At 38.6% G+C, this 14,164-nt stretch overlaps 1 protein-coding gene across 4 annotated transcripts in view; it reads right to left on the reverse strand.

Moving 5' to 3' along the window:
* Positions 1 to 14,164, reverse strand: part of LOC135203014 (microtubule-associated protein futsch-like) — a 296,133-nt gene that overhangs the window by 113,908 nt on the left and 168,061 nt on the right. For all 4 annotated transcript variants that reach the window (XM_064232583.1, XM_064232582.1, XM_064232584.1 and 1 more), the window contains one exon: positions 11,691 to 11,907. In XM_064232583.1, coding sequence (XP_064088653.1) covers positions 11,691 to 11,907 — 217 coding nt within the window. The remainder of the gene's footprint in view (positions 1 to 11,690; positions 11,908 to 14,164) is intronic.

The raw sequence follows: 14,164 nt of genomic DNA on the forward strand, positions 1-14,164 counted from the left end.
TAAGCTATTATGCAACTCACTTCTTTTCTCATCCTACCAACATCCGTTGCATTTACTCTAAAATACTTATACAATCGCACACATTACCCCTGTCTCTCTATTGACCAAGCAGTGAATTAGTTCCCGGTAGTTAAGAGGTTATTGTGTCACAACCATGGTGGAAAAATGGGCTAGCAAGATCATCACCCCAAAAAACTGCATAGAACAGGTAAGCTGATACATTCTGAAGTCATCCCATCTAAATGGGAAGTCGTCTGATAATTTCAAGCATTAATATATTTAACACAAACACATAACTAATAATGGTCACTTACGAGTAATCCAGTTAATTCACAACCAAATAATCAATGCACTCTATAACTAAATTTTCCACCAGACAAGCAGAACGGTGCGTAGAACACTGAGTAAGCTAGGCTGATGCTACTAAGATAAAGGCTCTAGCGCTGCTGTTGAACGTTGCATGCCTGGCAAAGATCGAAAGATCATTATCCTCATGCTCTTAGAAATGAAGTACACGTCAGCCGATATGTGTGGAAAGTTATATATATTGTTTTCTTTGTCACTGCTAGTTGAAGCCTTTGCTAGACACTACACCGTGTGGCTGGCTGCCCAGTGGTACAGGTGTGACAACGGTTGCATATGGTGGCCTCTTAGACAAAATGTTTAAATGATTACATACTGTAGGTATTTCAAAGCGTGATTTTCCCTTCCTTCCGTACCTCTCCGAGTCTACGTGTGTGTGATCTATCTAACTTCAGGTACGAGTGAAGCAGAAATTATACTGAAAAAAAATTTACATAAAATTAGGAGCTAGGCTTATTATTCAAAACTGGCGCAGACGGGGGAAAGTTGTTACATTCCACCTATGGCAACTTGTTTCACTTAACAAGGTTGCCCAAACTCCAGTTAGTCTTCTTTTTTTTCTACGGAATGGCGGGAACAGAAAAACAAAACAAGATCAGCAGAAACATTATATTTGAAGACACGTACGTCATCAGCATGAGCCTAAAATGTTAAAAGTTTTATCAAGAAATGCTGCTTTAGACTTATTTGATATAAATTTCATGACTTTGCAAAGCTACCTTTCATGGTTTTGCAATGCAATCTTCAAAGGACCTAGATAACGAGCGAGAGGCATCTGCCTCCTCCACAAACTTAGTTGCGTTTGCAAAACAAAGACAAGCTGTTTCGGATGAAAACAAATGCGCTTGTTTGTTATTCACTCTTATTAGGATTGAACCCGTAAGGGGGTTAGTCCATAAGTCACTGCACCTTACATGGTGCACTGTAGGCATTACTCGAGATCTTTTCAGCGTCCCTTCGGCCCCTATAGCTGCAATCCTTTTTATTTCTTCCACTGTAACTCCGTTCGTATTTCTTTCTTCCATCTTAACTTCCACCGTCCCTTAACTGCTCTCTAATTTCCGTTTCAGTTCTGAATGACCTCATAGGTCCCAGCGCGTCGCCTTTGGTCTACATTTTATATTCCATTTCATTATGGTTGTATATCGATGAATATCAAGATATTAAAAAGCCTTACATACAGCAATAATGAGGGTTACAATTTCCAGCAAATGGCGAGTCACCACAGAATTGGATGACCGTAAATGCCATTAGCAATTCAGTTCCTCCCCTCTTCATTTTTCCCAATATTCATTTCAAAAATACTCCCGCACCATCCCAGCGGCTAGGTGACAATGTCCAGGCTTTTGAAATGTATAAAACATGACTCATTTCACTTCCTCAAGTTGAATTTCCGGTACAGGAAACTTTGGACAACCATTCACCCTACTTGTGATAGTACCAGACTCCGGCAAAACCGAAAAATCCCTATATCGTTTCACGTAGATGTCAGCCATTAGACGTGAGTTAGGTCTATGGTTTTTTTTTTGCTAATAAATACTATAATGTTCATTAGTTCTGGATAGACTCTCCATGGTATCCCAACACTGATTTGTGATATACCATCCACTGTCTAAAATGCATTACCGAATGATTTGACAGTTTTCGTCCAACGATTGAGGATGGAACTTCATCTGAAAGACAAAAAATTGTCTGATGACGATATCTATGACCGAGTCAGGTGGAGGAAAGCTGTCAGAAACATCGACCCCACACAGAAGTTGGAAAAGACGCAGAGAGAGAGAGAGAGAGAGAGAGAGAGAGAGAGAGAGAGAGAGAGAGAGAGAGAGAGAGAGAGAGAGAGGAAAAAAAGATGATTTAGGATGCAACTCAGTTGCTGAAGTCCAAACTCATGATAGGCAGCTCTTCCAGTATGTCATTTTTTTTTTTTTTTATGCAACTGACGAGAAACCGGATATGTGTCTCAGAAGTGAATAAGCAATCAAGAATGACACCTTGAATTTTAATTGATGAATATACAGTTAAAGAAACGCTGTCAATGATCTGGGTGTGTCCTAGACCTACTAACACTCGTATTCTGAGTTCATTCTCCATAACCTGAACCATGCATTAATTTGAGCTGTATCTTTGCAAAGGCTGGTGAGACCAACTGCACAGAGAAATAAGAAAGATTTCAGAAACGAAATAAAACAAGGAAAAAACGCGCAGTTTTCTTCGGCACAATTGAGTTTTCTGTATATCGTATAACCAAGGACACCGAAAATAGATCTATCTTTCGGTGGTCTCGATATACTTCTGTATGAGTCGCGGCCCCTGAAACTTTAACCATGGCCCTGGTGGTGGCCTGTCCTATATAGATCCCAGACGCACGATTATGGCTAACTTGAACCTTATATGAAATAGAAATTACTGAGGCTAGAGGGCTGCAATTTGGTGCATTTGAAGATTGGAGGGTGGACGATCAACATAATTTGCAGTCCTCTAGCCTCAGCAGTTTTGAAGATCTGAGGGCGCATCTCAATAGTTTTCTTTAACAGAAAACCAAAACAGCAAAGAAGATACAATAATTGTGAGACAAAGAAACCAAAGGCTTGCAAAAAAGCGATTAGGAGAAAGTATGAAAGTTCCTAGTTCGAAAAGGGAAGCTCAGGACTGCCTTTGTATTATATATTGCCTAGACCCATATCCACGGAACTCCTGTTGTTGACTGAGCCAGCCTTACACCAGCACGGGTTCTTGCCTCATAAGCATTATATCCAGGGCATATACAGTGTTGGATGAACATTCAAGATGTTTAAAACAACATTCCGAATTTTGAAGTTTTGTTTGTAATTGCCATGTTATCGCTTACGCTGAACATTGTTGCAACCATCTGAATGAAAAAACTTACACACAAAAAAAAAGGGTTTATGATCCAAACTTAAAAAAGGCAAGCTTTATATACTTAAAATTTTATTTTTCAAACAATTAAATTTCATTATTGCATTTCAACCAAGAACTAGTAGTAAGGATTTTGAGAGTGAATATGAGACTAGATTTTGCATATTAAGAAAAAAAATCTTGTAACGTCAAAGTATATATATATATATATATATATATATATATATATATATATATTTATATACAAACACAAAAATATGTTAAAAAACTACCAAAAAAATACCAAAATACAAAAAATACTGAGTTATATACATAAAGAAACTCAACTCAGTCATGCACCAAGAGAGCTAGTCTAAATTAATCTTCATTAGAATAGTGTGTGTGTATGAATGTATTTATGTGCGTATGTGCGTGTGCGTGTGCGTGCGTGCGTTCGTGTGGGCGGGAATGTAACCACAGGTGTTTATGATTAAATGGAATGTGCTTAGGCGTGTGCAGATGATATCAAAATGAAGGAAACGGCGCACGAGCGCGCTGTACATCAAGCTGTCTTGGTTATACTGGTCTAGAGTATTCCTTCCATTCAATCTTAAAAACGTATATCTCTATTATCAATACGTTAAGTATGTTTCTATTAAACGTTACCGAATTGTTATTTTATTTGTCATCTTATCTTTCTAAAACAAAAAGGACGAACAAGGCTTACAGTGGTTCAAGAAACACCAACAGAAAAAACACATTACAGAAATTAATGGTATGGGAATTTTATTAAAATCGTCGATATTTTAATAGTTGTGATTTATCAATTCCTACTTCTGATGTTTCACTCAAAATTAGTCATAGTATGAATCAGAACGTATATTCATATATCGATTTTCCCGTGTGTTATACCTAAGTTTACGGGTAATGAAATCTAAAACTTAAGTCACAAGCTCTTCAATTAGACACTGAAGAGCAACGTAATAGAATTGACATGCATAAATACAAATATTTTTTTAAATAGCAATGATCCCTGTCACTCACCAGGTCCCTTTAACCAAAGTTTCCACTTTGGAGGCCATGGTCGATGGCACTATGCCTAACTCGTTCAAAGTCGAGAAGACCGCCATCCCGGATACCTTGATCTTCACTTTACGTATGTAAATGCGAGACATAATACACGGATTATGGGCATAACAGACGAACTAAGGGTGTAACAGACACATGAGATTACAGGCTCTTCGTAAAGACATTATATCTTGTCCCTTGTCAGAGGAGATTGAAAGTTGCGGCGAGTTGTGATGTCAACCCTGGGTTTGAAGTTTAACGGTTCTCTCCGTTCAAACCGGCACTTTTTTCCCCTCGTATTATCTAATAGGCGATAAAATTAGTATTGCATATAACTTCAACATTAGTTAAAGTATTTTAGTATGTACATGTGAATCAACATCGTCACTGTTTCAAAAATTCACACTAAAATCCTCGCACTGGACTGTTTGCACACTAAAACCGTAATGAATAAACACAGTATTCCACGTCACTTGAAATAATGGTTAACATATTTTATATTATCCTATAAAATCCGGCAAATATAAAGCGAATGCCCTGGCACCGATGGTCATATTCAGACCATTGCGCCCCGTGGCATACTAAGTTACTGTGCGAGTATGCGAGTCGCTGGGCGCATGTGAAAAAAAAGAATCATTACACACTCCTTCACATGACTCACGTCTCGTTCGAACGTCAGCCCGCTGGCTTGAGCTTCGTTTACTACAGCGCGTCCCTATACAGGCCGAATACTTTTGCATTGCTACTTCTATATGATAATTATCACTATTAAAGGATTCTAAATTTATATTTTAAATAGTACGTTCACCAAAATAATGTACACTAAAGCTTTTAATAATGAATGGAAGACGAACATTCGAACACACACAATCCCCTGCATTGTAAACCCAAACAATATCAATTCTACTCTCGCTACAGTAACGGGAATACAGTACATTAATGTAATTTTAACCAAAAATAACAGAACAGAGTACAAAAAAGAATATATTTATAAGAAAAATAAGACATGATGCGTTTTACAAAAACATTCTCAAGAAACTACAGTAAACAAAACATAGGCCTAAAAGCCCTCCCAAACTTTTACGCATAGGTACTCCAAGCTTGGTCAAATAAACCTTTCGGGATGAAATCAAAATGAGAATAAAAACGAAAAAAAAAAAATAAATCCTCCTTAACGTTACAACATCCGACATTCCATCACAAAGGCCAAGATACCGGAGCTTCCTGAAGGAAGCGGCTTTCGTCAAAATGAAATGGAAACAGTCATTTCCGAGTGTATATATATATATAACCACAGATAAAAGCTATCTTCACAATCACACAGACCAGCCAACCGATTCACCCAACGGAGAGAACAAAAACTGACAATTGTCCAAAGGATTTCTAAGACTAGAAACCGGCGCAGTGAAACCAAACCGCGTGACGGACGGACGATTCCCACACACACACAAAACGTCTGACCTCCGGGCTCCTTACAACAGCTCAAGGCAGGACATAAAAAAAAGAAAAGAAGAAAGTTTGGATAAAATTCTAGAAAGCGAAGAGTGACAATAAGTGACAAGAGAGAAAGTAAAGCTTCATAGAAACATGTAGACGCATCGTATGATATTAGACGCATAACGAATCCGGAAATGTTTCGTGATATAAAATTATTATTATTATTATTACTATTATTATTATTATTATTATTATTATTATTATTATTATTATTATTAAATACGAGCAAAGATCCATAAGAAACCACCTTGCAAGACCAATGACTTGCAAACTTACAGAATGTCTGATCCTCCAAAGGCAAGTCATAGCCACTGAACCGTGACTTTTCAGTGTCAAGAACTTGATGCTTTTATCAAAATTAATTTGTTTGGGAATTTGCTCATTAGCTGATGGCACTGAGACGGGTAAAATCGTACAGAAAAGTAAAGAATATAATATATAGTATATATCTATATATATAAAACAAGACGGTTTATGTGACTGAGGACTAACGGAAGAAGAGTGGGAGTCTAGAAGAATTCCCAGGGATAGAGACCGTCGCAAAGAGAGAGAGGGGGCGGGAAGAGTTAAAAGGAGTTACAAGGATTGGGATGTCTCAAAGACTTGTTAGTCCACCCGAGGAGACATCATGTGCTCACTTATATCTAGGAGCATGTTTTACTGTTCATACACAGTGTCCTAATGATTTTGTCTAGCTGTTGCTGTTTACAACTTCTGGTGGCAGTTTATTCCATGTGTCACATTGAGATGTGTTGTATCTCTTCAGCTCTAGTTTCCACCCATTGTCTCTTGTCTGGGAGAGAGAGAGATCGCGCGAGAGAAAGAGCAGATAGAGAGCAGATAAGGTGACAGAGATGGGGAGAATGAACAGAGAGAGAGAGAGAGAGAGAGAGTGAGAGAGAGAGAGAGAGAGAGAGAGAGAGAGAGAGAGAAACAGGAACTCCGTTACAAAGGGCCTCCAAATTCCAGGTTCCAAAACACGCGCCCTAGCAGGTACTCTGCCCTGGGGGCATGGCCTCCGTCGGAAATACCTGTACGGTGTGGTCACCCGGCCCTCTGGCTATTTAACGAGATGGGAGATAGGGTCAAAATATGAAAGGGCCTGAATTCAGGGAATCGCCGGAACTAGATGCTCGGGTGACTCAGGTGTGACATTATTATGGTGTTTTATTACTGGAAATAAACACGAAAGGGAGAATAATAATAATAATAATAATAATAATAATAATAATAATAATAATAATAATAATAATAATAATAATAAAATAATAATAATAATAATCAATATCAATTCAACAATAAGAATTATTATTATATTATTATTATTGAAAAAAAAACACTTATAAGTATTTACATTTTAATTACTTATAAGTAACCACAGTAATTTTGTGGGCTTCTTTTTCAATCTTCAAGAAGAAAACTGAAAGAAGTTTTTATTTGGTTCATTATTATTATTATTATTATTATTATTATTATTATTATTATTATTATTATTGTTGTTGTTGTTGTTGTTGTTGTTGTTGTTCTCAGGGGTGGCCCGATGGTTACCAGGGCCACCTCTGAGAATATTATTATTTTATTATTATTATTATTATTATTATTATTATTATTATTATTATTATTATTAATTATTATTGGAAAAAAGAAAAAGTCCTAAAGCCAGCAGTATGAGGAAAGGAACAGTCCTTAACTACACTCAAAGGACTAACGAATATCACAAAGTAAATGTAAGAAGAGTTGGCCTGTCGGGTGTTACAGAGCTACCTGAGAGGAGGAGGCACTCTAGATTTGAGCTTAATGGAACACTGACCAAAATAATAATAATAAAAAAGAGAAAGGGGAATGGTCAGGGAGGGGTCTTGATTAGTTATAGTAATGCCTTATGGCCAGCACGGGCTCTTACCCCAAAGAAGACTCTGACTATTACAGACTTTAGAATTAAAATCAAATCTAAAAAATTAAAAAAAAAAAAAAAAAAAACTGGTTAACAAATTATGTATAATCGTGGAACCTTAAAACTGTTTCTAAAACATGTATGGAAATCGTACTGTTTTTTTTTTATTCCACCTCACTGTATTAGCGACAAGTATCAATATTTATTCAACCGTTTCTGTTGAAGTGATGTAGCAACAGTTGCCGGAACAGGTACGGTACGCGATTCTAATAACTGGATGTTTTGCTTCAATATTAAACACTTGCTATGAAAGTGAGAGATGTATATCGTTACCTACTCTCTCTCTCTCTCTCTCTCTCTCTCTCTCTCTCTCTCTCTCTCTCTCTCTCTCTTTATATACATACATACATACATATGAAAGTCTTTTACTGTAATACAACAGTATTATATGTGTATATGTCTGTGTCTGTGTATGAGAGAGAGAGAGAGAGAGAGAGAGAGAGAGAGAGAGAGAGAGAGAATGCTATTGTTTACTCGGAAGGGAAATACCTTAGCAATAAGGTATGAACCCCCGTTCCATTACCAAGTACAATAACTGTCCTCTGTTATGCGAAAGCCGTAATGACTTCGCTTCCCGCTAACCATGATGCAATACACTGCTTCCTCAGTATGGAGGCCGATGTAACTGGCAACCCGATGTCGTCAGCTAGCCAGGGGTCACAGGGGATACAGACGAACAACGAGGCGGTTACTGCGCAAGGCTAAAGAGGAAAATAGGAGTACAAAGGATAGTAAAGAAATCCAGAGCTATAGTAGATTCACATCAACCGTGCATTTGATGTCTAGGCGCCAGTCCCTTATGACGCTCCTGATTGGCTGTTGATAAGCCAACCACAGGGCTGGAAACTCTCAGTCTCTCGAGAGAGTTCACATGGATAGGATCTATGTTCCACCTCTACCGAGGGATACGTCTTTCAAAAATATCCATCAAGAGAGGTGGAACATACATGTTGCCCATGTGAACTCTCTTGAGAGACTGAGAGTTTTCAGTCCTGTGATTGGCTTATCAACAGCCAATCAGGAGCGTCATAAGGGACTGGCGCCTAGACATCAAATGTACGGTTGATGTGAATCTACTATAGCCAGTAGAGGGAAAGTGGGATATGAACTCAAAAGGAAGGGACAGAGCCGCTGCTTAATGGATATCCATTTAGAAAACGGAGGTAGGGAGAGAATTCCTGAGTTTAGCAATAATAGAAAATTGAGCAGTCACTGAATCTTGAGTTCCAGACGGAGAATGTGGGAAGAGTTGACCTCACGGGTGTTACAAGAGGGAATCCCGTGTTAAGCTAAGGGTAGCTGGCTGAAATATTAGGTAGCTTAAAGAAAAAGATTGACATTCATCAAGACTACAGAGAGAGAGAGAGAGAGAGAGAGAGAGAGAGAGAGAGAGAGAGAGAGAGAGAGAGAGAGAAATATACTCTGGTCTAGGAATGAAATAGAATATGAAATTTAGAACAAAGGCCAAGCGCTGAGGTTATTAAAGATGTAACAGGAGGAAAACCTCGCAGTTGCACTTGTTAGGAGAGGGTGGAAAGTAAGTTGGAAGAGGGAGAATATGAAAGAAGGTACAGTAAATTGAACAAAACGGGATTGCAGCTAGGGGCCGAAGGCATGCTGCAAAGAACCTTACGTAATTAATGCCTACAGTGCACTGCATGAGGTGCACCGACAGCACTACCTTCTCTACGGGGATACTCTGGTCTAGACACGCCTGTACCAACAAATTACACATCCGAAAGTATTAATAGGTAATTTATAGTACTTAATGATGTAATGATTATGCAATATGAATACAAAGGTTACGTCCTCTGTTTTGCTCTGCAACAAAGCAGCTGTTGCTCCTGCTGCTTGCAACTTCCGCTCTCCTTCGTTGCATCTGCGTAATAGATGAACGGGCCATTTTTAGATAAAGGCAATGGGGCGTGAATCACAGAGAGAGAGAGAGAGAGAGAGAGAGAGAGAGAGAGAGAGAGAGAGAGAGAGAGAGAGAGAGAGAGAGAGAGAGAGAGAGAGAATTAGTCACTTTCCCTAATTTCCTACCGAGGGAAAATTCATATCAAGTTAGTCATGAATTGTGGATTGGGGAAGCAGAGATACATTTTCATTCCTAAACAGTTTTGCTTAGTATTTCATGTCCGTTTCACTACTTTGGTCAATATTCGCAAGATGAGACATCACAAACATAATAAATACATACATAACAAAATAAGATAAATATATAAAATCAACGAATATAAATGAATTTAATCAAATGCAAAAATAAAATACACTAAAAAATTTTCAATTGTTTTGCCCTGCCCGGGAATTAAACCCTATCCCTCTCACTATTGAGGCCACAATCGTGACCACTAGACCGCTAGAGCCCAAATACGGCTGGTCATTCGATCAGAGAAGCTAAATAAGATTAGGTCTCATCGATATTTGCGTGGATTTCTAACAAGATTATCTTCTATGATGTAGAAAATGGGGCTAGCAACGTCACTCCATAAATAATTATTGAATCATGAAAGGATAACACATGTCACCAACCTCCTTATGGCTAAAAATCTCAAAGTAAAACTTAAATCAAAAGATGCAAATGGAGAGACAGTCTGAAATGAATACAAATAACGGTAATTTACAAGTATAATCTCATCTTGTCATTTACCCAAAATAAAGTATTCACTGTGGCCTTTACTATGAATACCTCAAAATGGTATTTCTAAAGCTGCATAATCGTAGAGCCACAGGTGTGCATGAAGAGGTAGCTAATGGTTTCCACTACGAAAAGTGTTTGCCACAAGTGTGCAATGAACATCTACTGGTACAAAGGCACCAACAACGAAAACGACAGTCATAAAAAATAAAACTGCAAATAAAATCGAATGCAGAAATAAAACTGTAAAAAAACATCCGCATCGAAATAAATCACAGTTTGCAATAAGTAGCTACAACCACTAAACAATTATTGACGCAGTCACAACAATCACAAATAAAACAACATTCAAAATATAACAATTTTTCAAGACTGAAAAGCCAATGAAAATTTAATGACACAATCCAAGTCTAATCTTTTTCTGTAAGGGATAAAAAAAGGCCAGCCTAATGCCCTAATCTAGCCCAGGCCTGAAGACAACCAAGAGAGAAATGGTTGGAAAAACAGTGGTCTCATACCCACAGGAAGTGATAGATCTCCATCTTTAGAGTAGGGAAGAAAATGAGTTATGAAAAACATGAGGAGGAATAGAATTCCAAATATCAGTTGAAACGGGGAAGGATATGTCATCAGAGCACAGAATTAGAGGAGTCTGGATCATCACAGAGTAAATGCTGGAAGTGGTAGTCTGATTGGTGTTACAAGACTTCCATAGAGCAGAAAGAAGCTTTCCTCAATCTCAGTGGAACACTGGCCAAGATAAAAGATGGACAGATAATATTTAAGTAACAAAGAGTCTGCTCAAGGTCAACGGAGCACGGGCCATATAAGAAGAAGGACTAGCTCACTAAGTTCACTGGGAACACTAACCAAAACAAAACCTACAGAAAATGGATAGATGCCACCTAAGAAGAAGAGGAACCATCCCATTAATCTCTAGAGAGCACTGACCAAAGTAATATCAACAGTACAAAGCCTCTTAGTAGTATTTGTGAATAGGGGCACTTAATGTGATGATGCATTTTACCCCCAAAATAGTTCCTCTCTTTCTCTTTGCTTGTAAATACTGTATTGTTGTTTACGAGTTAATTATGCTTGTTTCTTAGGCTGCTGAAATTGTTAGTTTGCATATTTATTTTCGTTTTTATTCTCTGTATGCTTATTCAGTTTGTTATCAGTTATTCTGAAATAAAAGTCCTATTCAGTCCGCCGGTTTTCGAGCACATCTTGCTGTGTATGGACACTACACTGGGGCTGGGAAAGAGGATGGGATTCGAACCCTCTAAAGTTAAAATCAAATAGAGCACTCACAGAGGTATCTGGGTGACGATGCTGATAGGAGGCCCAGTGCTGGTGTCCGTCTCAGTGTCGCTGACATCCATCCACTCATCCGAGGTCTCGCTTTTCCCCTCGGTAGGTGAAAGGGAGGGTGAGGGTGCAGGATCTCCTCCTCCTCCTCCTCCTCCTGAGAGATTTGCCTCACATCCAACTCCTGGGCAGAAGCTCAGAGGCGGAGGTACGGCTGACCCTGGAATGGAGATGAAAACAGCAGATATGAGAAAAAAAACAGTAAAGTGAATTTAAAATTGTTCTATTTCTGTCTTAAAATTTCAGGTCTCAGTCCTTTGATGGCACTCCCCACATCACATTACCATTCATAAATACAAGAAATGGTTTTGAAATCTGAAATTTTGGGCAAAGTCACCGACACCTTCAGCCTTTAACTATTAGAGTAAAAGTGGGAAGGTCTGAAACATAAATCGTAGACTGCTTTAGAAAAAAACAGTATTTTTACAAATAGTTATATATTTGCTGATTTATCTTTTGCCTATGCGTCTTCATTTATTTTTTCTCGTGAGGGAATTGTTTTTTGAATGGGCATTTTATTCTTTGACATCTTGCTTACAAGATACAGGGCCTTATGATTTTTATCTATAAGAATGTGTGCACATTACTAATAATAATAATAATAATAATAATAATAATAATAATAATAATAATAATAATGACAATGCACAACACTAGCTACACCCAAGAGCAAATACGGACAGACTATACATAACACGAAAGGAAGGCGGGAAGGGACTACTAAGCATAGAGGAATGCGTCATTATCGAGAACAGAGCACTGGGGCAATATATGAAGACCAGTGAAGATGAGTGGCTCAAGAGTGCATAGGAAGAAGGACTGTAAAAGTAGACGAAGACCCAGAAATATACAGAGACAGGAGAAAGACAAGCAGAACAGAGGACTGGCATAACAAATAAATGCATGGACAATACATGAGACAGACTAAAGAACTCACCAGCGATGACACGTGGCAATGGCTACAGAGGGGAGAGCTCAAGAAGGAAACTGAAGGAATGATAACAGCGGCACAAGATCAGGCCCTAAGAACCAGATATGTCCAAAGAACGATAGATGGAAATAACATTTCTCCCATATGTAGGACGTGCAATACGAAAAATTAAACCATAAACCACATAGCAAGCGAATGTCCGGCACTTGCACAGAACCAGTACAAAAAGAGGCATGATTCAGTAGCAAAACCCCTCCACTGGAGCCTGTGCAAGAAACATCAGCTACCTTGCAGTAATAAGTGGTACGAGCACTAACCTGAGGGAGTGATAGAAAACGATCAGGCAAAGATCCTCTGGGACTATAGTATCAGAACAGATAGGGTGATACGTGCAAATAGACCAGACGTGACGGTGATTGACAAAATCAAGAAGAAAGTATCACTCATTGATATCGCAATACCACGGGACAACAGAGTTGAAGAGAAAGAAAGGGAAAAAATGAATAAGTATCAAGACCTGAAAATAGAAATAAGAAGGATATGGGATATGCCAGTGGAAATTGTACCCATAATCATAGGAACACTAGGCACGATCCCAAGATCCCTGAAAAAGAATCTGGAAAAACTAGAGGCTGAAGTAGCTCCAGGACTCATGCAGAAGAGTGTGATCCTAGAAACGGCGCACATAGTAAGAAAAGTGATGGACTCCTAAGGAGGCAGGATGCAACCCGGAACCCCACACTATAAATACCACCCAGTCGAATTAGAGGACTGTGATAGAGGCAAAAAAAAGAAAAAATAATAATAATAATAATAATAATCATGGCTACTACTCTTCGTAGTAGCCATGATTCCCATGACAAAAGTACTACAGAGGATGGATGCCGGGTACCAACTCAAGAAAAGAGGCAACAGAATCAACCATCTGATGTTCATGGACGACATCAAGCTGTATGGTAAGAGCATCAAGGAAATAGATAACCTAATCCAGACTGTAAGGATTGTATCTGGGGACTTCAGGATGGAGTTTGGAATAGAAAAATGCGCCTTAGTCAACATACAAAAAGGCAAAGTAACGAGAACTGAAGGGACAAAGCTACCAGATGGGAGCAACATCAAACACATAGATGAGACTGGATACAAATACCTGGGAATAATGGAAGGAGGGGATATAAAACACCAAGAAATGAAGGATACAGCGCAGGAATAGTGGAATGGACGAAGGCAGAACTCCGCAGCATAGATCAGAAAACCAGGAAACATATGACAATACACAAAGCACTACACCCTAGAGCAAATACGGACAGACTATACATAACACGAAAGGAAGGAGGGAGAGGACTACTAAGTATAGAGGACTGCGTCAATATCGAAAACAGAGCACTGGGGCAATATCTGAAAACCAGTGAAGACGAGTGGCTAAAGAGTGCATGGGAAGAAGGAATAATAAAAAAAGTAGACGAAGACCCAGAAAATACAGAGACAG

Source organism: Macrobrachium nipponense, chromosome 33 (genome assembly GCF_015104395.2).
Source record: "Macrobrachium nipponense isolate FS-2020 chromosome 33, ASM1510439v2, whole genome shotgun sequence".
Taxonomy (NCBI): Eukaryota; Metazoa; Arthropoda; class Malacostraca; order Decapoda; family Palaemonidae; genus Macrobrachium; species Macrobrachium nipponense.